The following is a 25,168-nucleotide window of genomic DNA, read 5'->3' on the forward strand; positions in this document are numbered from 1 at the left end:
CTCGAAAGAGGCGTGGGTTCGAATCCCACAGCTTGCATATCAATTTCTTTTTTAATTAAATTTTAATTCCTTATCGATGTAATTTGATTGGTTTTGACATTTTTAATTTGTGGGGCGAGGGGCAACAACCATGGAACGGAGATACATAATTCGTGCCTGGAAACAAATAATATTCGTTGATATGTGGGGCAACTTAACTCATTTTCTTTTTTGAATTCTTCAAGTCTCTCCACTTCTGTTCAAGTCTGTCACCTTTGTCGCCCATCTGGCTCCCTCACCCCGTCTCACGGCCTATTTGCTACGGCAAGGCAAGCTCAAAATTCCCACCATGGCCATCATGAACGTCGATCAAGTTACCCCGTCGAAACCGGTTGAAAAGACTCCCAAAAAGACTGCCGATGTGCTGGTGACCCCTTGCGATCCATGGCCTGCGCCTTACTATTTGGATGGTGGTTTCCGTCGTGTGACGCCATACCATTACACCTATAACACCAACTGCAAGGAGCGATGGAGGGGTCGCCAGCTGGTCGAGATCTTCACTTCCGAGTTTCGTGATCGCAAGCCAGAATACTATGTACGTGAATGTTGGACATGCAGATGTAGGGGAATCGCAAACTGACAATCACCAGAGGAAAGCCCTGGAGGATGGCCTTGTACAGGTTAACGGTGTGACAGCCCGCCCCGAAACGACACTTAAAAACGGCCAGGTCATCTCACACACCCTCCACCGCCACGAACCGCCCGTTACAAGCCTTCCCGTGGGAATAATTTTCGAAGACGATGACCTCCTAGTCATTGATAAGCCTGCTGGCGTACCGGTGCACGCCGCGGGTCGATACCACTTCAACACAGTTGTCGAAATCCTGCGCTCCGAGCGTAGCTCCGAATGGTTACCTCGTCCATGCAACCGACTTGACCGATTGACCTCTGGAATTATGTTCATTGGAAAGCATCCCAAGGCCGCGGACAAAATGGCCGCTGCGCTCAAGGCCCGGTCCGTACAGAAGGAATATGTCGCGCGTGTGAAGGGCAAGTTCCCGGACGGCGTGATTGTCTGCGATCAGCCAATCATGCAGGTTAGCCCGAAACTGGGTCTGAACCGTGTACGTGCCACCGGAAAAGAAGCGACAACCAAGTTCCGTCGCTTGGCTTACTACCCTCCCGAGGTCGCAAAGGATACTGAGTCATCCAGCGACGACGAGCGTCCCGCTACCCCGGCCGCGGAATTGGCCAATGAGTCCGAGGGCTACAGTATCGTGCACTGTTTCCCACTGACAGGCCGTACCCACCAAATCCGTGTCCACCTCCAGTTCTTGGGCCACCCGATTTCTAACGACCCAATCTACTCCAACCGCCGTGTGTTTGGGCCCGACCTTGGCAAAGCTGAGGTGACCGCAGAGCGCGATGAAGAGATCGTCGCGCGGTTGTCTCTCATGGGTAAGACCGAGATTCCCGATACAGTTTCGTACCGCACACACCTGACCGCGGCGCCGAATGTCCCACCGAACACCGACCCGGTGCTTGTCAATGAGATCATGCACCGCGAGCAGATGGCCGCAGCTGAGGACTACGCGAAGCGCAAGGGCGAACGTCTGTCCGGCGACCTCTGTGAAGTCTGCGGCACAGAGCTGTACTCGGACCCGGGGCCCCATGAACTGGGTATCTTCTTGCATGCTGTTGCGTATGCCGACAAAGATGGTGATTGGGGTTACCGCAGCCCCATGCCTCGCTGGGGCTTGCCTCCTGCGGGCATGGAGGGCCCCCGCGGGTGTCCTGACTGGGTTCCTGCGGCTGAAGGCGAGGAAATTATCATTGGCCATGGGACTATTCCGCCTGGCCTGGGTGATGATGACTATGCTGCAGACGCAAAGACTGGCTCTGTGCTTCTAGAAGGCGTTGGTCTTGTTAATATCTCCGAGGCTGCGAAGATGAACGAGTCTGCCCGTGAAGCTGTAGAGGCACCTGCTACGAACTAATGATGTTGTCTTTTACGGGTTCCTTTCTTCAAACTACCATATCATATTTCTCAAAATGTCTTTGCCCTTGTCTTGATACCACTTTGCTGACTTGCCATGAAAAGTTCACGAGCATAGCGTCTTGGTCTTGGTCTTCCATGACATGTCGATACATCGATTCTTTGGTGTTCATTTCTAGCATATAGATTTGCTGCTGTTAGAAGTCTTATAGAGATATGTGCAATATATCAAAATTCATTCATACAGCATACCACTTGTAGATTCAGAATCTATGTAACTATATACTCTGTATTAGAGGCCCGAGGCATAGTCTAAATTCCTGAACATTAAACTTGATATATTCTGCGAGAGACCATGTAGGGACGATAATGTGGGGCTCGCTTGCCATTGCAATCCATTTTATATATATAAAGCTCCAGCCCAGCACCTTGGCGTCGAAAACAGGTCGCTCGTTTTCCTGTTCCCTACACAGCCTAGATCTAGCTCAACGTGATAAATCCCAAGATCCCATACAGAAGAACACCATCCATTCCCAATAAAGAGCCATCTCATATATAATTCTTTGCCAATTTCGCTATCCAACCAACGCTATAAATGCCGCTATCTTTTAACCTTGATGCAAAACAGACCAAAACATAACGCTCAACGCTAAACGCCTAGTAATGTATCTCAACGATATAAGAAACTCAACCCTAAATTCTGAAATCTAGCTAGTGACCCACATCACTTTCTCACACTGCTCCATCCGCTCCAACGCAGCATCAACACGCCACAGCATCGTCCCTGACTGAGTTCCTGGCTGGGGTTTTCCGCGTAGCACCGCATTGGACGTTGTGCAGCGCAAGTCGGCTGTCAGACGGTACTGGATGCACTCTGGGTCTGCGGCACAGTAGTCTGCACAGGCGGCGAGAGAAGTAGGTGTCTTCGGACCCTTGTAGTCATCTCTGTCGTCGCCTGCACTCGCAGAGTTGTCCCAGTTATCTAGGTGGTCTGCGAGTGTTGGGCGGACGAGGTTGCGGAAGATGTCACTATATGTGAGGACATTTGAGTTCGTCTGGTGTTTGTTAGTGAGATATTCATTCCAGGGAGATTAACATCAGATATCCCAGCATGGGTATCTGGAAACAACTTACATCCGCAAACCACTGCTGCTCAAATTCCCAAAACCGATCCACATCCGCCGGCGTCATATGGTGGAACGTAAAGGGCGCAAAACACCAAGGCGTCTTGCCGAACGCCTCATGCAACATATCCTGTTCCCAAACCGACTGCGTAGTAACATGCGGCCAAGACCAAGTAAGTGCAATCCCAGTCGCAGCAAGCACCCTCCCAAGCACACAATCTCCCGCCCATTCCTGATCAGTGATATCATCCCACTCATCAATATGCAATTTATGAAAATCCGCAACGGCATGAATAGCCGCGTTGGAAAGTACAAATCCGGACCCACCATGCGCAAACAACGTAGACGCAATCTGCATCTGATTCCCCAGATATAGTCTCTCCTCGTGATTGAAATGCGCCAGCCACGAGAGCAGATTCGCCCACATCGGATATGTATCCGCTTCCAGGAACACGAACCACTTTGCGTCTGGCTTCGCGTCTCGCGCGGAATGAATCATAGGTAGGAATTTCCACTTGTCCAGTTTCCAGCCTGGGTTGTTGGTCATACCTGACGGGCCATTGGCGACTTTCGTGTGGTCTTGCGAGGTTAGAGCTGTGTGACCGCCTGCTCGGGCGCGGTTGTATATGGCGAAGTCTTCGTTGGTTTGTTTGAGAGTGTCGGAGACATTGAGGAAGACGTCTTGCGTGCGTATTCCGGCTATGTCTTCTTCGAAGTCGGAGACGATTATTTTGTGCGGAACACAGCGGAGGGTTGTTCTTAGATGGACCGGGACTTTGTCTTGGGCTTCTGTAATGCCGGTTTTGACTACTACCAATATAGACTCCATTCCTGTGTCTGTTGGACAGGATGGGGGGACATGGTCGGTTTTGGTTACTGGGTCGGTCTCGTTGTGTGTATCAATCGTTAGCCCGATGCCGGGTTCGATCACGTCCAGCGTGATATTTGAGCCGAACTCGGCGTGTATGAATTGGACGATCCAGAGGATTAGGATCACTGGGCCTAGAATGAGGACCCAGCGACCATATCGGTGTGGGAGAGAGGGCATTTTCGGGGATTGGGGTTGATAGAGGCAGAGGGGAAAAGAATCCAGGAAAGGGGTTTAATGGATATGGAATGATCTATCGGTCTCCATATCCAGATGGAGACCTAATATAAGACATAAATGTCGATGGGATCGTCAGGAGGGGGTCTCCAAGTTCTTAAGTGATGGGCGTGTGGGGGCTGATACATATGTACATCAGTGACATTCAAACCAGAGTTGTGTCACCATTATTCTCGAGGATTCAACAGACTTGAGACATTGACCTGGATGATAACTAGATGTATGTGTCCTGATGTCCGGCTCTATCTTGATCCTGTGCTCCTATGTCGTGCTGGTCTCGGAACTCCATGGAATTTTTTTCTTTGCTTATGTTGCGTACGTCACCACTTGAAGGTGGGTACAGCCGACTATAGGGACATAACTCTCTCATTGGTTTATATTGCCTGGCAGTAACTTTGACCCAGTTATATAGTTAGTAGTAATATTGAACCCAGATGATGCCTTATAATGCGTTAGAATAGATATATGAAAAGACATCTAGAAAGACAACTAGAAAGACCCTAAGAAGAACATCCAAAAAGGAAGATCTAGTAAGATGTCAGTCTAATCAGAGGTCTTTCCTTTGACAACACGGAGACCTAGCGTGACCTATGAAATATATAGGTGTAAAAGAGAAGTTGAAATTAATATACCTTACTTCAAGAAGGCGGTGATAAAATAAATAGGCAGTCAGGCACTAGTTAGCCAATAAGAGAGTTATGTGATGGTGAGCCCTATAGTCGCCCGTAGGTGGGTCCGATGATCTGAAACGTGTGATAGGGATCGACGACATGTAAAAGGGGTTTCAGGTTGGATATGTTAATATATTGTATTGTAGCGGGGGAGAGTATGAGGGATGTTGTTGGATGTTGTAGTCAGAAGTTCATGTTTTTAGGGTTACGATGTTGTTTGGGTACACCCATGAACTACACTGCATAACTATTTATACACTGTACAACTACATGTACGAGGCCAGATTAAAATATGCACCTCAATTCAAATGATTGAAATGACTTGGAGTGAACCAAAGGGATTTTTGCAATTTTTGTTGTCATTTCAGAGAACAGTTCTCTCGCTTCACAGCGCCCGGCACTATGACAAGGCCCGAGCCGGACATGCCATGCACAATCCTTAAATTTCGTTATCGCCGAAGAGATAGTATCGCCATACAAAAACCCCGACCTCGTGCACCCATCCCAACTAAAAGGAAACAAACTGGGTTTATTCCATTTATGCCTCGGTGGTGACACGGCCCTTGGGGTTAGTGACCTTAACACCGAGAGCCTTGGCCTTCTCGATAATCTCAACACGCTTGCGGGAAGAAACGGCGTGGCCGATCCTGTAAATTTGTTAGACAAAAGGAATATATATGAAGCGACTTGATCGCTGATAGACACAGCTAGGGCTGGCGCAGGAGGCAGGACGTACTCAGCAGCGAAGGTGCGGTTGTGCATGAGGAGGAGCTCAACGTCCTTGGTGTTCTGGACGAGGAAAGCCTTGTGGCCGGAGGGCATCATGTGGCGGGTCTTCTTGTTGGAACCGAAACCAATGGAGGGCATGACCATCTGGCCCTTGAAACGGCGACGAACGCAGTTATCAATACCCTTGGGCTTGCGCCACGAAGAGCCAACGCGCATGAACCGGTCAGACTGGTGACGGTTGAAGCGGTTCGTGCCTAATTGTCGATGTCAGTCCTCCATTCGTGAATGTGAAAAATCCGCGCTCCTTGTTCAGCCTCCATGGCCCTGCGGATAATGTCGCCCTTCGATCCATAGTGTTGATTTTTTTTTTCCACTGCAATTCCCCAATGGGTATTTTTCTTTCTTCGTTCGTTGCATCTTGCTGAGCTGGCTTTGTTTTATTCGGTCGATGATCGAAGGGCGAGAGTATCCAGGGCACGGGCACGGGCACGAAAAGGAATGGAACAGGTAATCGGGAACATACGCTTCTTCACGATAGGGATGTGCTGCTTAGCGGCGGCCATCTGGAATCAAAATTAGTGACTGAATCGAATATCATGCGCATTTGGTGACTGACCTTGTCGGTATTGCTGGGTCTCGCCGGGCGTTCGAGAGTTGTCGGGTCGGAGTTCAATCTCGAAAACTTCTCTCTCAGGTTCTCCCGCAGCAGAGTGGGAGACCCACACTAGTACGCTTTGGGCGAACTAAGCGAAACCAGACCACTTATGTCAGCCTAGGGCTGGTCTAGCCCTAGCCCTACTAATCCTCTTTGGGTAATATCTGGAGATGTATACAACTGTAGATGATGGCTCTCTTTTCTTATACTGGACATTATACTAATTATACATTATACTAGCATTTCAATATATCTCAATCTTTATGCATTCACATAACATCTAAATATCACTGCAAATGCAACTGAACCTTCTCGCCATCTTTCTCGCCACTCCGCAACATCTGCTCCAAGATCTCAAGATCCGCCAATGCTTCCTCAGGAGACTGTCTAATATCAGGTTTTCCACTCACGATGGAGTTTGCAAACTCCGCCACCTCCGGCACAACACCCTTGCCATCAAACTCAACATGGTGCTTCTCGCCATTGACAGTCACATCATCGAAGTTCAAGGTGACAACACCTTTCTCGCAAGCAACCTCGAAAATCTGATCATTAAATAAGGATCCCCACGACAGAGAGATAACGCCAGTAGCACCAGATTCAGTCTTCACAACGGCATCCACTGTATCAACTGGTGGCAGAAATGATCTCTGCAACTGTGACTGCGCCGACAGAATGCTCAGACGCTCCGCAGGGCCTAGAATCAGGCGCAACGCAGCAGTCATGTGAACACCACCATCCAAAAGGAATCCGCCCTGATGCTCAGGAGTCTTGCGCCAGGCGGTGTCTAGTTCAGATAGTCAGTCTCCGTTCAGATCTTCCATGTAGAGAATCAGGACTAAACATACGGAAGTACTTGTTGTTCTGATTCATCAGGCTGTGAACGTTCACCCGGAAGTTTTGGACCTTGCCCTGTTTTTGGACTTGCTCTGCCGCGAAGAGGAACTTTGTCATATAACGGAAATTCTCGGCGACGGCCCAGAAGACCTTGCTGGTATCGATAGTACTCTTGTACCATTTCAGAAGTTCCTGGGCAGTAGCGACATCCTTGGCGATGGGCTTCTCGGACAAGACGTGTTTGCCAGCGAGCAGTGCTTTCTGAATGAAGTCTGGCTGGATCAGAATGGGAAGGCTATCAGAGTCGAGGGTTAGTGTTTCGCTCTTCAAGTTGAATCTAGAGCAATGGGATTCCATACGCAATAATCACCGCGCCGATATCTGAACGAGCCAGTAGATCGGCATAGGACTTGTTGGAGCCTGAGTCTTCAGAGTAGAGGTCGACTTCAGACGTGCCACTGGCGAGGTCCTGGGCTGACTTCAAGGACCGAGAATAGATGGCCTTGAGTTGGAAGTTTGAGGCAGCTTGGACGGCGGGCTGTGTGATAAATTAGTCAAGTAGATTATATAGAAGATGGTACTATTATGGAATTTGCCATACAAGGTGCTGCTCTTTCGCAAAGAGACCTGTTGGATGTTAGCCAGTGGATACAGCGTAGAGTAGTTATAGAGTATGTTGTAGATGTACCACTGCCGATGATAGCCACGCCAATAGACATAATTGTATATATAGAGAGAGCGATAGAGCGATAGAGAGATATAGAGATATAGATGAAATATCAGATGTTGTTACTTCTCCAGTCCGGTAGTATTAAAGGAAGTTTAGCAGTGGAGTACGTTGTCCCCAGAGCCACTTGGAACTGTGGGAAGGTCCAACCTCGACGCACGTCATTTGCTCGGATGCATTGCCTATTAAGTCACTTTAGGACTAGTTTGGTGTACTCTGTTTATTGTACAATATGTATGTTGTATACGAGGACACGGAAACTTCGTGATAGATCGGGTTTACAATTCAACCTCACATTATGTCGGCAAAAACAACCATAAACCACAAAAGTCACCATAAACGCCCCCATCCAAATGCGCCAAAATATCAAAAGGGAATCCCAACCCCAAATCCTATCAAATACACGCCCAATCATTTCCATCGTCAAATAATCCAATCGTACCAATCGTAAAAGCCAAACCCTCCCAACACATGTCAGCCAAAAGCCCTTCCAACCATCATTGATGATTAACTAAAGCCCTCAACCGTTCCACACGCGCCATAGCCTTCTCCAACCTCTCCAACCGACTACGCTTCTCAACATCCCTCCGTTCCAACACAGCAACCCGCTCTTCAAGCTTCGCGCGAGCCTTCCGCTCCTCCGCAACCATCTCATTCGCCTGACTGAAAAGCTGCACAGTCAAATCCTCTAACTCAGTACTCGCCTGCGAAAGCTGCGACTCGGCTGCCTCCCGCCGTCTCTGTTCGCGCGTAAGCGCATCCTGCAACTCGGCGGTGTGCTCGCTGTTCGCGGGGGACATATGTGTGTGCGGTGTTGTCAGCGCGGTCGGGGTACTTGGGAGGACGGCGCCGCTGGATGTTGAGGGTGCGCTTGCTGGGGTTGCGCTACCACGTCGATAGGGGAGGAGGGAGGCTAAGTTTGTGAGGCGGCTGTGATATGTTTGTGGTTGGGGTTGGGATTCGGAGGATGTTGGGCGTTGTGGTGAGGAATGGTCGGGTTGGGAGGGGGTCTCCCCAGTGAAGAGCTGCTTCGTGGGGTGTGGTAGGATCCTTGAGATTGAGAGGAGCGTAGGCGACGGATTTCGTCTTCGTACTCGGTGAGTTTGGAGGCTGTTGATCGGGTTAGCTGGGGGGGTTCTTGGTTTTATGGTTGCGTTGGAAGAAAGGGAAGGGTTCAAAAAGGTTAAAAAAAAAAAGACTGCTGTATTTCCTGTAGACATGCGATCACATCCATGCTATGCTTGGGTATGTAGTCTGCAAAAAAAAAAAAAAAAAAGACCGAGTCCTGCAAAGGCTTACCTGTAGCGGAAGCGCGCGCTGTCAACGCATGCACCTGCCCCTCCAGCTCCTGGATCCTATCGTGGGTGCCAGAACCATCTTGGGGAAATCCTTCGCCCCAACACATAGGACATTGTTTTTCTGATATAGCGACACCCTTCATAGCCGGTGCGACAAGCGTGGTAGTGAGGGATGTTGTGGTCGACATAACAACATGGGGCCTTACCCCGGGATCAGGATTGTCAGGGTTTAATTGGTTTCACTAGTCGTGTTTAAGGATGTAACGGTGATTTGAACGGGGTTTAAGACGTCCCCAAGTATTAAATAAAAAAAAGACGAGAAAAGATAAATAAAATTCAAAGGCTGAAAATCATAATCCCTGACCCTTTGAAGGGGGTTTACAATTAATTCCATACCGGCCACTCCATTTCTTGGCTGTATCCCCTTCCTGATCCCATAACATCCATGGATGTTATATGAATGGATTTGGATGAAGATCTTGAACTATGTTCAAAACATGTTCGAAACATACTCGAAACCACTATTTAATTTGAAAGCGAGTAACTATAGTTGATTATGTATATACTAAACTCCATATATCTCACACCTCACATCCTCGGTACATAAAATCTGCCACGTTCGAACCGTTTGAGACTAGTGGATCCTATTTATACCCTTGCTTGATCCAATAGTCGACCATGTACGGAGGATGGAGTATGGAGTACGGAGTACCATGAAATCTCGACTATTGTTTTATGTCTTGGATCTAGATGTTATTACTACTAAAATTAGATATCATATTCATAATTACTCCCTACAAGCACTGTGTTCTTCATTAGAAACAGTCCAACCTCCCCATTTCTTCAAACTGATCGACCACGTTCTGATACACTAGTGTTTTGGAACTTGGCCTTGGCAGAGATATAAAGACCAAGCACTCATGAAGTACGTATGTTGTACGGAGATATGCTGGCAACATGTCTATGTTGTATACCTAGGTAGCCTCTCACAATATACACATACCCTAAACATTCTACAAAAGCACAACTGTCAGTGAAGACTGCATTTCATTCTATACTAAGCGGAAATTCAACTCAAGGTGAGTACGCGAGAAATGAGGAAAGGACCATCGAGATAACTCTGCCATGCAAAGACCCCCAAATAATTGAATTGGAAGCAGTCACAGAAAGAAGAGCAAAAGAACAGGAATTGATTTCGTCAACATTGTGCTCATGAGAGGGGTGCTCGTAATGACTATTCTCGCAGAGTCGTCTTGTTCACATGGCCGAGAACGAAGAGAGAGGAGTGTCAAAAGACCCTCGACCCCCTAGATCCACGGCAGACAGAAACGAGAAAGAAACAGGACCACCCGTGGTCAATCGAACGGAAGAGAGGAGAAAAGAGAACAAGAAAAAAAGGAAAGGAAAAATAAAATGGAACATGTAGTATTCATTTCGCATCGGCTGTAATGGTCATGGGCAGATCACTTTGAGTCACGCATGGGAATAATAGCTAGATAGCGAACAAGACATAAAATGAAACTTTTCGGACTGCCAGATCATCGAAGCGAGGACTAGATGTATATCGAAAAATCTAGCCCACGAAAAAAGGAAGAGAGATCATGAAACCAAAGGGCAAAAGAGTAGGAGTGGAAAGGAGAATAAAGCTCAATCAGAAAAAGCAAATCTACGTCCGGCACTGAGAAATGGCGGGAGCGGGTGGTAATTATGAGTGACAAACCTATCCCGGGGCAACCGCTCAAGGTAACTCGACCGAGCAGTGCACCCAAGACCGGAATGAACCTCGTCCAGAATTAACCCACCTGCGTACCCGGTTAAATCCAAGTCTCAGGGCAAAAAACGGCCGTTGCTTCGGGGTATCGATACGTTTATGCGAATCCACGACCAGTCTGTCCACGGCGGTTGTTGCGCTTGTTCACACTGACCGTGCTCCATCCCTCCTCTTCACCGCCAGCACCAGCACCAGCACCAGCCTCAGGGGCCGGGGCCGGGGCCCTCCAGCCGTTAGCAGGCGCCTTCTTGGCTTCGACAGGAGCGGCAGCTGTCGTCTCCTCGGTCTCCTGGTCAGCGGTCAACTCGCCATCCTCACCGGCCCGTTGGAGGATCTCAAAGTTGCCACCACCCTTGGGGGTCTCCAGGGCATCCTTGCCGTTGTGGTCCACGGCAGGGGCTGACTCCTTGAGCTGCTTTTGCTTCTCGGCGAACTTTTCGGCCTTCTCGGCCTTGGCCTTATCGGCAGCTTCCTGCTTTTGGCGAATGGCAAGCTGGCGTCTCTCCTCAACCTGACGCTCGCGGGTAGCAGTGTCAATGGGTCGGGCGGCACCGAAGGGGCTGGCCTTGGAGTCGCTGCTGGCTGAGGTGGGGGGTGGGGTTCTCTGAGACAGTGCGCTTGGTCAGGTTCAGTTTGGGGCGGCTAGCAGGGGCGGCAGGAACGGCAGGAGTGGCAGAGGGGGATGCGGGGCTGATGGGCTCCTTAGGAGTTTCGTCGGGGCGCATTCTGGCGCGCCACTGGTTGTCCATGTCGGCAGCGGTAGGTGTAGGCTCCGGGCGAACGTGCTCGGGGCGGGGAGGGCGCGAGCCCTCGTCCTGGGAACGTCCCTCACCCCATGCAGCCTCGGTTCTGCGGAAGCTGGAACCGGGTCCATCATTGCTGTGCTCTCGGCCACCCTCGCGAGGCGGGCCACCGGCAGAGGGCGAAAGGGGTCCCTTGCGCTCCCAGTTGTTGAAGTCACGGGGCTTTCCGTCGGACTCGAAGTTGCTGCGGCGGCCACCGCGGTCACTGCCCGCATCAGAACCGGCATCCATGCCGCGTCCGAAGCTGGAGCGCTCAGGCGCACGGCGTTGGGGAAGTTCGGGGAGAGGGCCACGTCGGGACCAGTCAAGATCCTTGCCTTCCAGGCGAGATTCCTTGGCTAAATTAACCTGTCAGCTGATATCTTTACCAGACACTAACCTTTGGTACTCACGAGGCTCCGCAACACTGGTACGGATGGAACGTCCCTGGAAAGACGAGCCAGAGAGATCCAGAGCCTTCTGCAGACCCTCGACGGTCTCGAACTCGACATATCCGAAACCCTTGGGGGCCTTTGTCAACTTGTCTTCTACGAGACGGACGCTCGTCACACCACATCCAGCGAAAAACTCGGAGATATCGGCGTCAGTTGATTCGAAGGAAAGGTTGCCAATATGGCAAGTGTAAGGGGGCTGGGTGGGGGAGATCAAGAGGCTCCCGGACGGCATATCCACCACGCTCGCGCTCTAATCACTCAATCTGTCAGAAGCTGTTCTCTCTATATCTAACGCGAAAGGTATCATACCGAAACCGCCAGTGGAGCCGGAGCCGAATGCCAAATCACCTGCGGGGCGACGGCTGAAGGTAGATGCCAAAGGCTGGGCTGTCCATATTGTAAGCAAGGGTGCCAATCAACGATAAGCATATTAGGATGTTAGGGTATCAGGCACACTACATACTGGCTATAAATTTTTGGTTAGTACAATTTCGCAATTTCCATAGCGGGGGAAGATCTGCAACTTACAAGGAAGGGGCATATCCTCCATCTCATCAGCCCAAGAGCCAAGGCCTATAGTCGTCAGTAATCACATCCAATCATCCAATTTTTTTTTCCCAGATACTCACTTTCATCAGCCAAGAAGGTGCTCATAGACATCTTCTGGGCTTTGTTTTTGGGGGCTGATATTTCACCATGTTAGCCAATGGCCCATGAATATTTTCGCGGGGGCGATGCCCTGGGGAAATGGAAGGTCTGGAACGAACCCATGATTGCGGTTTGAAGTGGGAAACGCGCCGGGATTTGTGCGCGCTTCTCGGAGGATAGGGTTGGATAGAAGAAAAGGTCAAAAGATCAGAGACACCTGGTGAGAAAGCCAAGAATCAAAATTTGAGTCAAGTGTGTTAGATTCAATATCTGCAAACCCACAGTGGAAAAGTTGGTAGAGGGGAAGTCGGCTGCGGCATGGAAGTGGACGGGTTACTAAATTTTTAGTGATGACGCTAGCCCAATCAGAGCCGCGAGATCGGTCTATACTGGAACTGCAATCATCTTCGAATCCGTTTATATTCCTGAAATATGGGATGTGAGAGTAATAAGTTACTCGTGCGTTTATTTGCTTCAAATGAGCAGGAAAAAAAAAAAAAAAAAAAAAGAGGGAGAGAAAAATCCGAGTTCGTTCCTTATCTGTCTACAATAAGTGGACATCTTCATACTCGGCTAAAAATATATCATAAAATATACCCCAAAAACAGTAATAGTACAGACTACACAACTTCATCACTATTCCAACTTGATTGGCTAAAGATTTGTCTCTCCAGGAGTAGTCTGTTTGCGGTCGCCTTAATTACTTCTAAGTTGTAGGAATCAGCGGTATCACCAGTGTCTGGAGATCGTTCCGCATCAGTTCTTAGTTCAATATGATATGCTTTACCGGAGCCTCTAGTACAACATACTACTATATAGGCCTGATATAGCCTTTTTGAGCGGAGGTTTTTTTTTTTTCCAGCCACTATGTAAATACCTCAGAACCTCTACCCGTGCCTAACACACGCCCATCGTAGAGATTATGTACATCTTTTAGTAACCTAGCCATGATTTCCATAATTGATGCAAGAAGAGAGTGAGACTCTCATCTAGTCATATTAGATTAAGTATAGTGAATTATAGCCGATAACTGATAAAGCGCTGATCAAAAGCTACTCTAATACTTAAACTACTAAGCAGGCACCGAGACATATAGTAACCCTGAAAATTGTATGACTAGAAGTAAACGTCATTCCTATTATTTGCCAGCCTGATTTCCAAATCTATGTATAACAAGACGCAATAACATTGCAAAACTAGCTCGGAGATCCGAGCTTTGACTTCAACATTCACCTGGGCAAGCCTTTTGGCGTAGTAATAGGGGGTTCTTGGAGATTGCGCCTCGTGTTAAAGTGGAGGTTTGGCTTTTGAGCCAGTTGAAGCACATAAATAGCCACAGTTTGAGGGGAAATAAAGACCGTGGGGCTGACAAGTCTTGCAGGCGATCACCTGGATATGTGCAATGTGGGGATAACTAGTTAGTTATATATATCTAGTTATGGATCTTCACTCTCTTCATCCACCATTTCCTTTCATATTTAATAAATAGTCAGTCTCTACATAACAAGAATATAATCCATCAGTCCTCTTTTATCCCATTTAAACATTATTGCTCATGCCCTAATTCGTCCATCTCCAGGGCTAGATGATAACATTACATAATCCAGAAACATTGATCTGACACGTGACCAGAACCTTTCTGATTCGGATTGCTGCTTCGATGAGTGTATTCGATTACTGTAATTACCCCTCCATGACCCTTGAACTCATGCATCTCTGAGTTAGAAGAAAATATGGGTGACCAAGTCAAAGATGTGCAGGACTTTCAGTCCAGCGCCCTCCTGTCGGCAGCCAAAGTCGGAGCCCTCAGCGGTTAGCATCTGCCCTTCCTAAGATTGTTTGGGATACAGACACAATGAGTCCCTGAAGATGAAGTGCTAATTTTTCAACTAGGAACGGCTGGCCTGATCTACGGAGGAGCCGCCGGAGTCATCAGATCCCCCAATCCCATGATTCATTCATTGTCATGTGGCATCCACTGGTTTGGATGCGGCTCAGCGTTTTGGTGTATGTGGAGACACCTTATGTTTTATATTGCTGATGTCTAACCTTAATATTGGGGCAGGGTTGCGGAGTAACATCATTAAACATCACTATCAAGATAAAGCCTCGCTGAAGGAGCGCACGTACGCGAGTGCTTTATGCGGTGGCATTGCCGGCGGAGGTGTAACGAAGTTGATGGGTACCGTATCCCGCATCGAAATAAAATCCTGTGGCATCACTTCTAACCAAATCATATAGGAGGCCGGCTGGTTCCGGGGGCTATCATTTTCTCATTACTCGGCTACTGTGGCCAGAGCATCTTCAACCGGGTGGACGCGTGGCAAATGGAAAATGCACACAAGACATCAAAACCTCTGATGCAGCGAATGGCTGAATCTAAATGGATTCCACTCCGTTCACTCTCTGACCAAGAATACAGGGAGATGTTGAGTGAAAAGCTGCTTAGCATTGAAGCTGAGATTGCTCTGCTTGATGATAAGATCGAGGAACTGGAGAAGTCTCGACCGGTCTCTTCAAGCTCGAAGTAATCTTGAAAAGCGGGATATGTGACACTAAAGAAAATGTAAATTATTGTACAATATGAGGAGGAGAGAGACATAGATTCAAAGAATAATTGAATATAAAGAGCCCGGGCCTGGAGACCCCCAGGGCTGACAAAATGATCTCCCCTGAACCTTGGGAATGTCTTGGGTCGCGTGTCGATCAACCAGAACATACATATGTTGTATAAACACCTATATAGGAACATTAGCAGAATAGATTTGGAAATATAAAGAAGCTTTACAGTCTAATATATCAAAATAATAAAAAAGTCAAAGCGATGTAAAAAAGAAAGAAGCCGGTTTTGGAAAATAACTAGCGTTCCGCTTTTTTTTGGCCAGTTCCTCCGACCTGTCCGGTAGCCCACCTCTTTCATCCTCCCTTACCCTTTAATTCTCCCCCGGCATGATTCGCCTACACTCATTTTGTTTGAATCAGCCTGCAGTGCTCATCCTACTGAGACTTTGATGGATAAAGTCGCTGCTGTTCTGGAGTCTGGAATCCCTGATTCCAACCAGACGGACAGTAGAGACTCGGGGGTCTAATTTAAACAGTACAATCGAACCCCGGCACAACCTCGATGTGCGAGTCGACACTGCCTGTCTGAGATCAGCCCCCTGCTGATCGCAAACCGCGATGACCCTCTTTAACCCGACCTCGATTCTCGTGGGATTCCTCCTTCTCTACCTCTCGTCTTTTTTCATCTTCGCTATCGTCCGGATCGCGACGGGAATTTCCATTCAACGGATCGGCTACTTTTCGCTGCGCCGAATCGCATACACCCCGAAGGAAGGAATACACATCGAAATCCGTGGCCTTGGATTATCGTTACACCCCTCGTCATTTGCCCAGCCAACATGGATCAGCATTCGGTTGACAGAGCTGAAGGTTACCGTGGACTCGGCGACTCTGGGGCAAGAAAAACGCGAAACGCCCCGCGGCATATTGGAGACACCTAAACCATCCGAAGACCGTGCCGCGCCCGAACCTGGCGGGAGAAGCAAAACATGGAGGACGTTAACACGAATCAAGGAACGTGTCAAGCGACTACACCGGCAGATCAATTGGCTGGCTCTCGTGGACCTGACTGCTATCGACACAACCGTCCACTTCGTCAACGCCGGTCAGATCCAGGTTGGATCGCTTTCCCTTTCAGTCGACACGCGGAGGAAGATGGTGGAACGGGGCAAGCTATTTCGTCGCAAGAAGGATATGTCACAAGACCAACGCCCAGCTGAGTGGATTATGAATGCTCAAAATGTTTTACTCAACGTCGACGGCCGGGAGCCAACCGAGATATTGGATAATGTGGGCGTGAACCTTCATGGACTTCTGCACAAAGATCTGGACGGACTCAGAGACGCTTCGGTGGCCCTGAAGATTGGACGTATGCATATTCCCTACGACGATGTCCGCACGATATTGCAACGCATTAAGCCGATCAAGAAATCCGCACAAGGGCCAGCGAATACCGAGACCGATGACGAGATATCATTTGCCGATTTTGTGGACGAACTCGACAAGCCCGGAAGCAGAGACGATGCCATTGTACAGACTGTGGCGGACTCAAAGGAGTTTGCGAGCTCATTACTTCGTGGTATACAGGAGATACAGATTGCTCTGAGCTTCTTCCGTGTTTCAAAGGGTATCCAGTCTCTGTCTGCAGGGCAAAAACCCGTATACCTGAACGTGGTATCGCATGAGCTTGGAATTGATCTTCATAGGATGGACCCAAAGAGCCCGGAACATCGCATGTATTTCCAGCGGAATGATGTTGCCCACCAGGCTCTTCTTGCTGCTATCTCGCTTTCAGTCAGCTTAGATGACGAATCGGGCGAAAGTGATAACATTCTATACATCCCCATGGCTACGACAACCATCAAAACCACACTGCCCTCGAAGACTGTGAGCACCTCTGACGATGAGAACGCCGAAGAGCGGAACACAAATGTCCTGTTCGCAAATTTGGTCGTCACATCACCTTCCGTTGATCTCCAACCGCAACATGTTTCGAGGCTGCTGAAACTGGCACAAAGCCGAGCCTCTTCTCCTCGAGCCAAGAAGCGAGATAATCATCGATTGATTTCTCGATTACTCCCCAAGGCAAGCATCAAGCTTTCTGTTCACGAACCTGTGATCCGGTTTGTTCTCCCAATCGAAAAAGAGTCCGGTACTCCCGACGATTACAACCTCCTTATCTCCTCCATCTCTTCCATTTCACTCGATATCGAATCCTCTCATTCATCTGAAGGCGGTGCCCACTATTCCCTATCGTCCATTTACCGGGTCGCCTCCCACAAATTCTATTACCAGACTCCGACAGGCAACAAACACAATTTGCTCACAAACGAGAATTTGGAGCTGAAAGCCCATCTGAATGCCACCCCCGAGGTCTGTGTAATCGCCTCAGGAAGCCTTCACGAGTGTTCAGTCCACATGATCGATGGGGAGGTAAACCGTGGAATTCGTGAAGTTTTGCAGCAATTCATCACTCAGATGCAATCGCAGAAGCGGGTACCAATACCGACAAATGACCAAAAGGCAAGCGTGTTGAGACGAGTGCCCCCATGGTTACTCCAGTTTCAGTTTGAAGCCACAGGGTCCAGCGTGGAAATCGCTGGTGTGGACAGCACCGTCTCTGATATATCTCGTGGTGTCTCTCTGCAACTGCAATCGTGGACAGCGGAATACAAAGCTCAGAAAACGGAGAAAAATGTCGGAAGCATTGCCAGGCGACGTACTCCCAGCCATTCCACTATCGGCGATGAATCACCCTTTCGATTCCCTCCAACCTCGCCTCCCAAGGTCACCCACACCCAACGCGGCGCTTCAGATGGTCGGCGACTGGCTTTCCACGCGCGTGGTTTTGACGGCTTTGTCATTGAATCAGAGGATTATCTGGAACCTGAGCCATTCTTCTCTTTGCCTCGATTCGAGATTGCCCTAAGCACTCACAGTGATCGCCTCGGACCCGTCCTGCATGTCACCTCCGTGTTCAAGGGCATATACCTTCAATACTCACTGTACCGATTCTATTGCCTCGGTGTTGCGATCTCTGTGATCCAAGACGTGCTCACGCCTTTGCCGGAAAAACACTCGCAGTCTGCTGAAGGCAAATCCAGAGCGCCTGCAAGCATATCGTTACTGCCGCCTCCACCATACAAATGGTCTCCAAAGAAGGAGCTGGTCACCTACGACATGAAGGCAACGGCTGTGCAGCTGAAGGCGAACTTGCCGAACGATCCTCAAATAATGATTCAGATCTACGGACTTGCCGGTGCTTCTCAACGTCTTTCCACCCCTCATGTTAAAGCCAGTCTTGTTCGCTTCCATGCGGAGGCACCCAAGCTCAAGGGTATTTGGGCAAGAATCGGCAGCATGAACAATGTCAGGCTGGACTTCCGAAAAATGAAGATGAAACATGGCAACACCTTGGTTGAAGAAAAATCGATCGATATATGGACAGACTTCATCCGAATTGGCATACCTCATCATATGGTGATGCATCGCATTTTTGATAACCTTATCAACACTTCAAAGGCTTTCAAACAACTGCATCATCGCTTCAAGAATGGCTGCAAAGAATTTGGCTCCAAGAGAGAACCAGAGGGCCCTAAGAAGGTGCCCAAGATATCTCTTCGCAGCAAAGCGTTGCTCTTCGAAATGGAGGACGATGGCTTTGAGTGGAAACTGGGTTGCATCTATCGAGTTGGCCTAATTGAACAGATTCAGCGGCTGGCCCGGGAAGACGCCTTCCATTTGAAATCTCATAAAGTCAGGGAATCTGACCAGCGCCGCGCCACATCCCGATTACGAGCCAAATCGAGCCATCGGACATTGCGTAGCGAGCGAACTAGCCAAGATACAAGGCGAAGTAGGAGTGCTGACGAACGGCCGAAATCTAGCACCCAGGAACGTGGGAGAAGCCGCAAATACCGCTATGATACCGAGGGCGCGACCTGTCTCTCATCAGAGCAAAACATCTCTGTGGATTCCGCTTGGGGCCGACTTCAACAGTACAATGCTCAAGTATGGAAAGATAAGATCGATGCAGCTCTCATGTTCCAGGGCACTTCCATCAAAGAAGTCCGAAATCTCTTCTGTGGTGCAGATGAACCTCCTCCGGATGTGAAGGAGACCGAAACCATTCTTGCTATTCCGAACAGACCAGGTCTGATGTCAGCTTTGATCAGCGATGTCAATCTTGTTATTGATAAGCCCTCATTTGCTATCGATGAGTTCCCCAGTTACTTGAACCGAATTGGAAAGGGGATGCCTATGGATATGCAATACGGCCTGCTCATCCCAATGAGCTTCAATTTGGAAATGGGTGAAGCACGCGTCACCTTGCGAGATTATCCTCTAGATCTGTTGCACATTCCAGCTCTGCGCCCAGGACAGTCACCAAGACTTCCCAGCTGGTCTTTGCGAACAAACTTTGTCATTGCAGAAGAATGGCGTGACCATGAATCTGCAAGACAGGTCGAAGTGGAACTGGTTCCTGCATCCGAAGGGTCTGACGGCTCTCCCCGTGATGCGTTTATGATTCCGGTGTGGCGTTCTGTTACACCAGTCAAGACCTACTCAGACCCCGTGGTCCAGATAAACACAAGTTTGCCGACTAGCATTTCATGGGGTGTCTCATACCAACCTGTCATTCAAGATATGATGAAGATCATTGAGGGGTTCACCAAGCCTGAGATTGATCCCTCGGAGCGGGTGGGTTTCTGGGATAAGATCCGACTCAGCTTTCATTCCCGGATCAAGGTTCTGTGGAAGGAAGATGGTGATGTACATCTGCGACTCAAGGGTTCTCGTGATCCATATGTGGTGACCGGTTTTGGAAGCGGCTTTGTCATGTGCTGGCGCAGAGATGTCCAATTGGATGTTAACACCAGTGATAATCCTATGGAATTCATGACTGTCACGAGTGGCGAATACGTTCTTGCTATCCCCGACTACAGCGCTGAAGCACGTTGGGCAAACGAGGCAACTACAGAGGAGCTAGACAACAGTTCTGCATCCAGCGAGCAGAAGAACGCCGCCCACTTCAAGAAGGTTGTCATGAAGCTCTCTGGCGATGTCAAATGGGCAGCAGGCCTCGTCTTCGAGCGGGATACTGACAATGATGCGAGGTCCTTCTCCTTCAAGCCCCATTATGAGGTCATTCTCAAGAACCCCAAATTCGTCAAACCATCCGAGCGTGTTAATTACGATGCTTATCGTGGCTTCCGGAGTGACCACATCCACCTTTCTGTATCGATTATTGCACCGCAAAACAGAGACTGGGCTGTCGACAATGTTCAACCGTCTTCGAGCTACAATACTATCCATCTCACACCGCGATTCTTCACCCACTTCTTCAACTGGTGGTCTCTTTTCTCGGGCGTGATGTCGCTTCCTGTTCGCCAAGGACCGCTCTGGCCAGGAGTGACAAAAACGAGCAAGAAATTTAATCGTCATCTGGCAACTGTCAAATACAAGATTCTTCTCGCACCTCTGTTTGTGGCCCACATATACAAACACAAGGATCGCGAAGACTACGCAGAAAGAGTTGTTACGGCCACAGGCCTGAAGGTCCGCCTTGATTGCTTGAAACTTGATATTCACCAACGTCGCGAGCAGATCAAAACACATGCCGTGGGTCGTTCAAAACAGACCAGGACAAGCGCGATGCGTATCAATCAAGCCCAAATTGATATGCAATCTGCAGACTTCCGCGCCGTGTCTGCCAGCATCGCAGGCACAACTGCGGAAGATGTCGAACGCAACAAAGACGATATCCTCTCTTCCTTCCAGCAGCCTGTCCCATCAGTTGACTTGTCTCGGTTCACAATCCCTGATCACAACCTAGACTGGGTCGACATGGATGATTTCGTGGAGCCGGACTGGATCCTTCCACAGGAGTCGAATCCTCGTACCCAGATCTTACCTTTGGCTTTTACCCCGCGCTTCACCTACTTCCGCAACACAGATCATTGCGATATTGGACCCGATGAAACGGGCTACAGCACGTTTGGGAACGAACCGACTCACGAGTGTGTCATGTCTGAAACGAACGATCCTCGCCGTGTTCAGATTGAGTTGGTAAAAGACCGCCTTGCAATAGTCGAGGCACAAATTCGCAATTATGAACGCACAATTGGGGAAATGGAACTCAAGCTCATGAGGGACGCAGAAAATAATGAAAACCTGAGAGCTGAGCATGAGTTATTCCTTCGCCAGTCCGAGTCTCTGGCGAGACGACGCAAGTTCTTGACCACAACTCTGAACCGTCTTGAGAGGAGCGTCACGCGTGACGAGCGGACGCCATATGGCGACACACTTGGTAAAAACGTGGCGCCCAGCACTGCTTCTTTCCGAACAGGACGAACAGGTCGGGATGCTGACTCCACAACCGATGGCCGTTCTTCAGGTCTGGATGGGATTTACTCGTCAGCCAACGATGAGTTCGCGAGTGATTTCAACAATCGTTTTATGATCCACAATTTACAGCTCAAATGGAACAACTCCCTGCGCAACATTGTCTTGCGATACAGTCACCAAGTGAGCCAGCGACGTGGATTTATTTACTACATGTCTCGCCGCGCTGTCAAATTCATCCTTGATATCGTGGAGGAGCAGGAAAAGAACAAACGCAAGCAGCCTAAAATGTCTAAGACGCAAACCCGAACCTCGCACCACGATGAGGAGCAGAAGGAGGTTCATGAACGCATCGAACAGTTGCTGAATGATGTTAACCGTTACGTGAATGTCGACGATAACGAGCCTGCGGACTCGAATACTCAATCTGATTCGAACACCCAATCTGATTCAAATACCCAATCTGATTCAAACCCCCAATCGTCTTCTGATTCGGACAATTCGAGTGAGAATATCGTGCCGGAATTCACACCCCAGAATAGTTATCACTTGCGTCTCATTGCGCCTCAAATCCAGCTTCTCAGTGAAAAGAACCAGAAGTCGGTCTTGCTTGTTGCCGCCAAAGGCATGGAGCTCAAGGTCGTCTCAATTATGGACAAAGCGCGTGTCGCTGACGATGTCAGCGGCTTGATACAGCGCCGTTTCTCCCTCGAAATGGACGGCGCCCAGTTCTTCGTCGCAACACAGAAGAAATTGATGGCGAACTTGCAATTCTATGCTGGCAATAAGTACGGAAATGCGCCCGGATCAGCGTGGCCACCGTGGTTGACCTTGGAAGCCATGTTCGATTTTGAGCTGAATCCATTTGGATTCTCTCGTATTGTGCAAAAGACTTCAGCCACTCTGCGTTACGACAAGTTCAACAATCTTCGCCTCAAGTACAACGAAGAGGTGGTAAAGGGTCAGCAAGGACCTGATCCTGAGGACCAAGAAGACCGCATAGACTCGATCAGTGTGGACTTCCCTCATTTCCGCGCGATTTGTGATTCTGCGGAGTACTATTCTATGTACATCATTGTTCTGGATCTCATGCTCTACAGCGAACCCCTCGAAAAGGTCCGGAATGAGCGCCTGGAGAGGATCATGCTCACTTCCGACTTCAGTGACCTTCGTGGCGCCCCGGAAATGGTGTTCAAGCTTCAAGCACGCATTCGCCAGTTGGAGGAAATCAAAGATTACTTCCAGATTAACGCCAAGTTCCTGGACAAACAGGGCTGGGAGGATCGGTTGGCTCTCGAACGCGACTTGTCTCAATGCGAGGATGAGCTTTTCTTCATGATGAAAGCAATCACAACTTCCCAACGGCGAATGGAACCAAGTTCGTCCAGGGCAGCTGGTGTCCACGGCTTACTACGTTGGAGCATATCCGCGAGTGAAGTCGTATGGCACCTGATGAAGGAGGCTTCTGAGCCCCTGATTGAGTTCCAGCTGCGTAATGCTTCATACGAACGAACCGACAATACTGATGGCTCGAACCACAACCTGGTATCGATCGAGCGACTATTCGGGTTGAACTTGCTTCCAGACGCTATCTACCCTCAAATTATCGCACCTTACCTCGACGGCGCGCGCACCCTTGATGACTTCATGTTGCGCGTCAAATGGCACATGCTGGAGGCCGTTGCCGGTATCCCCGTGCTCGACAATTTCGAAGTTTCAATGTTCCCGCTCAAGATTCAGCTCGAACGCGAGCTAGGCCAGAAAGTCTTCGAATATATCTTCCCCAACGTGGGCTCCAGCGCCTTTGAGGCTGGTGGCTTCTCGCCTTTCATGATCAAGAACATGAAGCCGCTTGAGGGTTCGGATGGGGAAGACGATGACGAAGACTTGAACGGCGCGCCACTGAGACGCTCAACGAGTATCGATGGTGATAGCTCGTCTATGGACAATCTCGCCGTCTCTAAGGGACCGGGCTCCATCGAACTGCGACTTCAGCCTACACTATCGCTTTCAGATGAGGCTAAGTCGCGTAATCGCCCAGGCCATCTGAAGGGTCTTGTGATGACACCTATCCACCAGGATAGTTCTCGACTAGGTGTATCGGAGACCGCGCGCAAAACGGGCCGTCCTGCCACGACTGGTGGTCTTAGCAAAAAGAAGTCCGCTGATAGTCTGCGCGTGTTGACCAAACAGCCCACTGAAAGATCCCTGTCCAGCCACAGTGCCGGCGAAGACAACCGCAAGAAGTTCGGAATGGGTAAAGGGTCGAACAAGAACGGCAAATCCAAAGAGCCAACCGACGACCTGTCCCAAATGATCTCCCGCGCCTCCAACTTCATGACCCTCGCACGTGTGAAGGTGAATGACGTGGTTCTCTGTATGAGCTACAAGGGCAAAGGAGAGCACAACCTGGAGGATCTCCATGATTTCGTCTTCCGCCTTCCAGTTCTTGAATACAGCAACAAGACATGGTCAAACCTGGATCTTGCCCTGCGTCTGAAGAAAGACGTGATCAAAGCCCTTATCTCGCACGCCCCCGCCATTCTTGGCAACAAGTTCTCCCATCACCGACCCTCCAAGCAGCAACAAAAGCGTTTCCGTGAGCTTGCAAGCTCGTCTCAACTTCTGCCAAATGCATCCAACTTGATCAACCCAAGCAGTAGCCAAGCCCAGAGCCTGGCCAGCTATGACTCTAATAGCGATTACTCGGAGTCACGCTCACGCAAATCTATGCAGTCGAATGCCTCGCCGTTGGTTAGGACCACCTCGTTGAGCTCAGACGTCCACGGCGTAAATTATTCAGATCCCACCATCCCTGACGCACGGTCCGCTAGTGAGGTGGATGTAGATTCTCGCTGGGAGGTTCGTGTTCTTTCGTTTCCTCGTGTCACCGTGAATATCCCAGAATGTTAACACAGAATGTTTAGGCATCGCGTCGATTTGTCAATGCCCCTCCACCCCAAAGGCCGATGACTTCTGGTAACCCCGTGACTACGGTTCGATCCGGCAAGAATGACCAGGATGACAGGTATGGATCCCGTCTCCGACTCATTTATTGCCAAGGCAAAGAAACTGACTGACCCGTATAGTCACATCAAAACAATTCGCAGCATCGGCCGGAAGTTGACATTCCGGAAATGATCGCTTCATCTTTCCCTGCACTATATCCCTTGTTCTTTTTCTCTTCGTTGCTATTTTGCCTAATACCTCTACACCGTTTTAAAAATTCTTATCCTTTGTACACCACCACCACCACCTTATTCCCACCAGGCCCCTCGTGTCTCCTAGATACCCTCTACCTGCATTGGGCCGTACATAGGCGTTCTGTGTTTTCATCTTTTTTTTCGGTGTGTCTATGGCGGGGAGAAATTTCGTGTTTTGATTACCCCAGCTGTCCGAGGACAGTGGCATAGAGGCGAGAGGGTAAACGTTTCGATTTTTTTCTTCTTTTCTTATAATCTTTTTAGTATCATCCTTTTGACCC

General features: G+C 49.3%; 7 protein-coding genes across 7 annotated transcripts; 3 read left to right on the forward strand and 4 right to left on the reverse strand.

Moving 5' to 3' along the window:
* Window positions 1-328: 328 nt before the first annotated feature.
* N7516_000394 (pseudouridine synthase family protein) lies at window positions 329-1,976 on the forward strand (the record flags this gene model as incomplete). Its single annotated transcript, XM_057213116.1, has 2 exons — window positions 329-574; window positions 630-1,976. The coding sequence occupies 2 exons, from the start codon at window positions 329-331 to the stop codon at window positions 1,974-1,976; spliced, it is 1,593 nt and encodes a 530-aa protein (XP_057074999.1).
* Window positions 1,977-2,682: 706 nt separating this feature from the next.
* N7516_000395 (uncharacterized protein) lies at window positions 2,683-4,147 on the reverse strand (the record flags this gene model as incomplete). Its single annotated transcript, XM_057213117.1, has 2 exons — window positions 2,683-3,030; window positions 3,110-4,147. 2 exons carry the CDS (start codon window positions 4,145-4,147, stop codon window positions 2,683-2,685), a joined length of 1,386 nt encoding a protein of 461 aa, XP_057075000.1.
* Window positions 4,148-5,413: 1,266 nt separating this feature from the next.
* N7516_000396 (uncharacterized protein) lies at window positions 5,414-7,815 on the reverse strand (the record flags this gene model as incomplete). The annotated part of the gene is made up of 9 exons (XM_057213118.1): window positions 5,414-5,522; window positions 5,612-5,858; window positions 6,128-6,167; window positions 6,221-6,328; window positions 6,568-7,046; window positions 7,108-7,391; window positions 7,456-7,634; window positions 7,698-7,723; window positions 7,785-7,815. 9 exons carry the CDS (start codon window positions 7,813-7,815, stop codon window positions 5,414-5,416), a joined length of 1,503 nt encoding a protein of 500 aa, XP_057075001.1.
* A 505-nt stretch (window positions 7,816-8,320) lies between these two features.
* On the reverse strand, window positions 8,321-9,309 carry N7516_000397 (uncharacterized protein; the record flags this gene model as incomplete). The annotated part of the gene is made up of 2 exons (XM_057213119.1): window positions 8,321-8,949; window positions 9,123-9,309. The coding sequence occupies 2 exons, from the start codon at window positions 9,307-9,309 to the stop codon at window positions 8,321-8,323; spliced, it is 816 nt and encodes a 271-aa protein (XP_057075002.1).
* A 1,680-nt stretch (window positions 9,310-10,989) lies between these two features.
* Window positions 10,990-12,900, reverse strand: N7516_000398 (translation initiation factor 4B; the record flags this gene model as incomplete). Its single annotated transcript, XM_057213120.1, has 8 exons — window positions 10,990-11,496; window positions 11,555-12,033; window positions 12,088-12,379; window positions 12,439-12,491; window positions 12,593-12,595; window positions 12,658-12,702; window positions 12,759-12,812; window positions 12,897-12,900. 8 exons carry the CDS (start codon window positions 12,898-12,900, stop codon window positions 10,990-10,992), a joined length of 1,437 nt encoding a protein of 478 aa, XP_057075003.1.
* A 1,610-nt stretch (window positions 12,901-14,510) lies between these two features.
* On the forward strand, window positions 14,511-15,308 carry N7516_000399 (uncharacterized protein; the record flags this gene model as incomplete). The annotated part of the gene is made up of 4 exons (XM_057213121.1): window positions 14,511-14,589; window positions 14,671-14,784; window positions 14,843-14,959; window positions 15,019-15,308. 4 exons carry the CDS (start codon window positions 14,511-14,513, stop codon window positions 15,306-15,308), a joined length of 600 nt encoding a protein of 199 aa, XP_057075004.1.
* A 649-nt stretch (window positions 15,309-15,957) lies between these two features.
* N7516_000400 (FMP27 family protein) lies at window positions 15,958-24,825 on the forward strand (the record flags this gene model as incomplete). Its single annotated transcript, XM_057213122.1, has 3 exons — window positions 15,958-24,546; window positions 24,612-24,712; window positions 24,774-24,825. 3 exons carry the CDS (start codon window positions 15,958-15,960, stop codon window positions 24,823-24,825), a joined length of 8,742 nt encoding a protein of 2,913 aa, XP_057075005.1.
* Window positions 24,826-25,168: the final 343 nt, after the last annotated feature.

Source organism: Penicillium verrucosum (assembly GCF_028828655.1).
Source record: "Penicillium verrucosum strain IBT 35672 chromosome Unknown utg000001l_segment0_segment0, whole genome shotgun sequence".
NCBI lineage: Eukaryota > Fungi > Ascomycota > Eurotiomycetes > Eurotiales > Aspergillaceae > Penicillium > Penicillium verrucosum.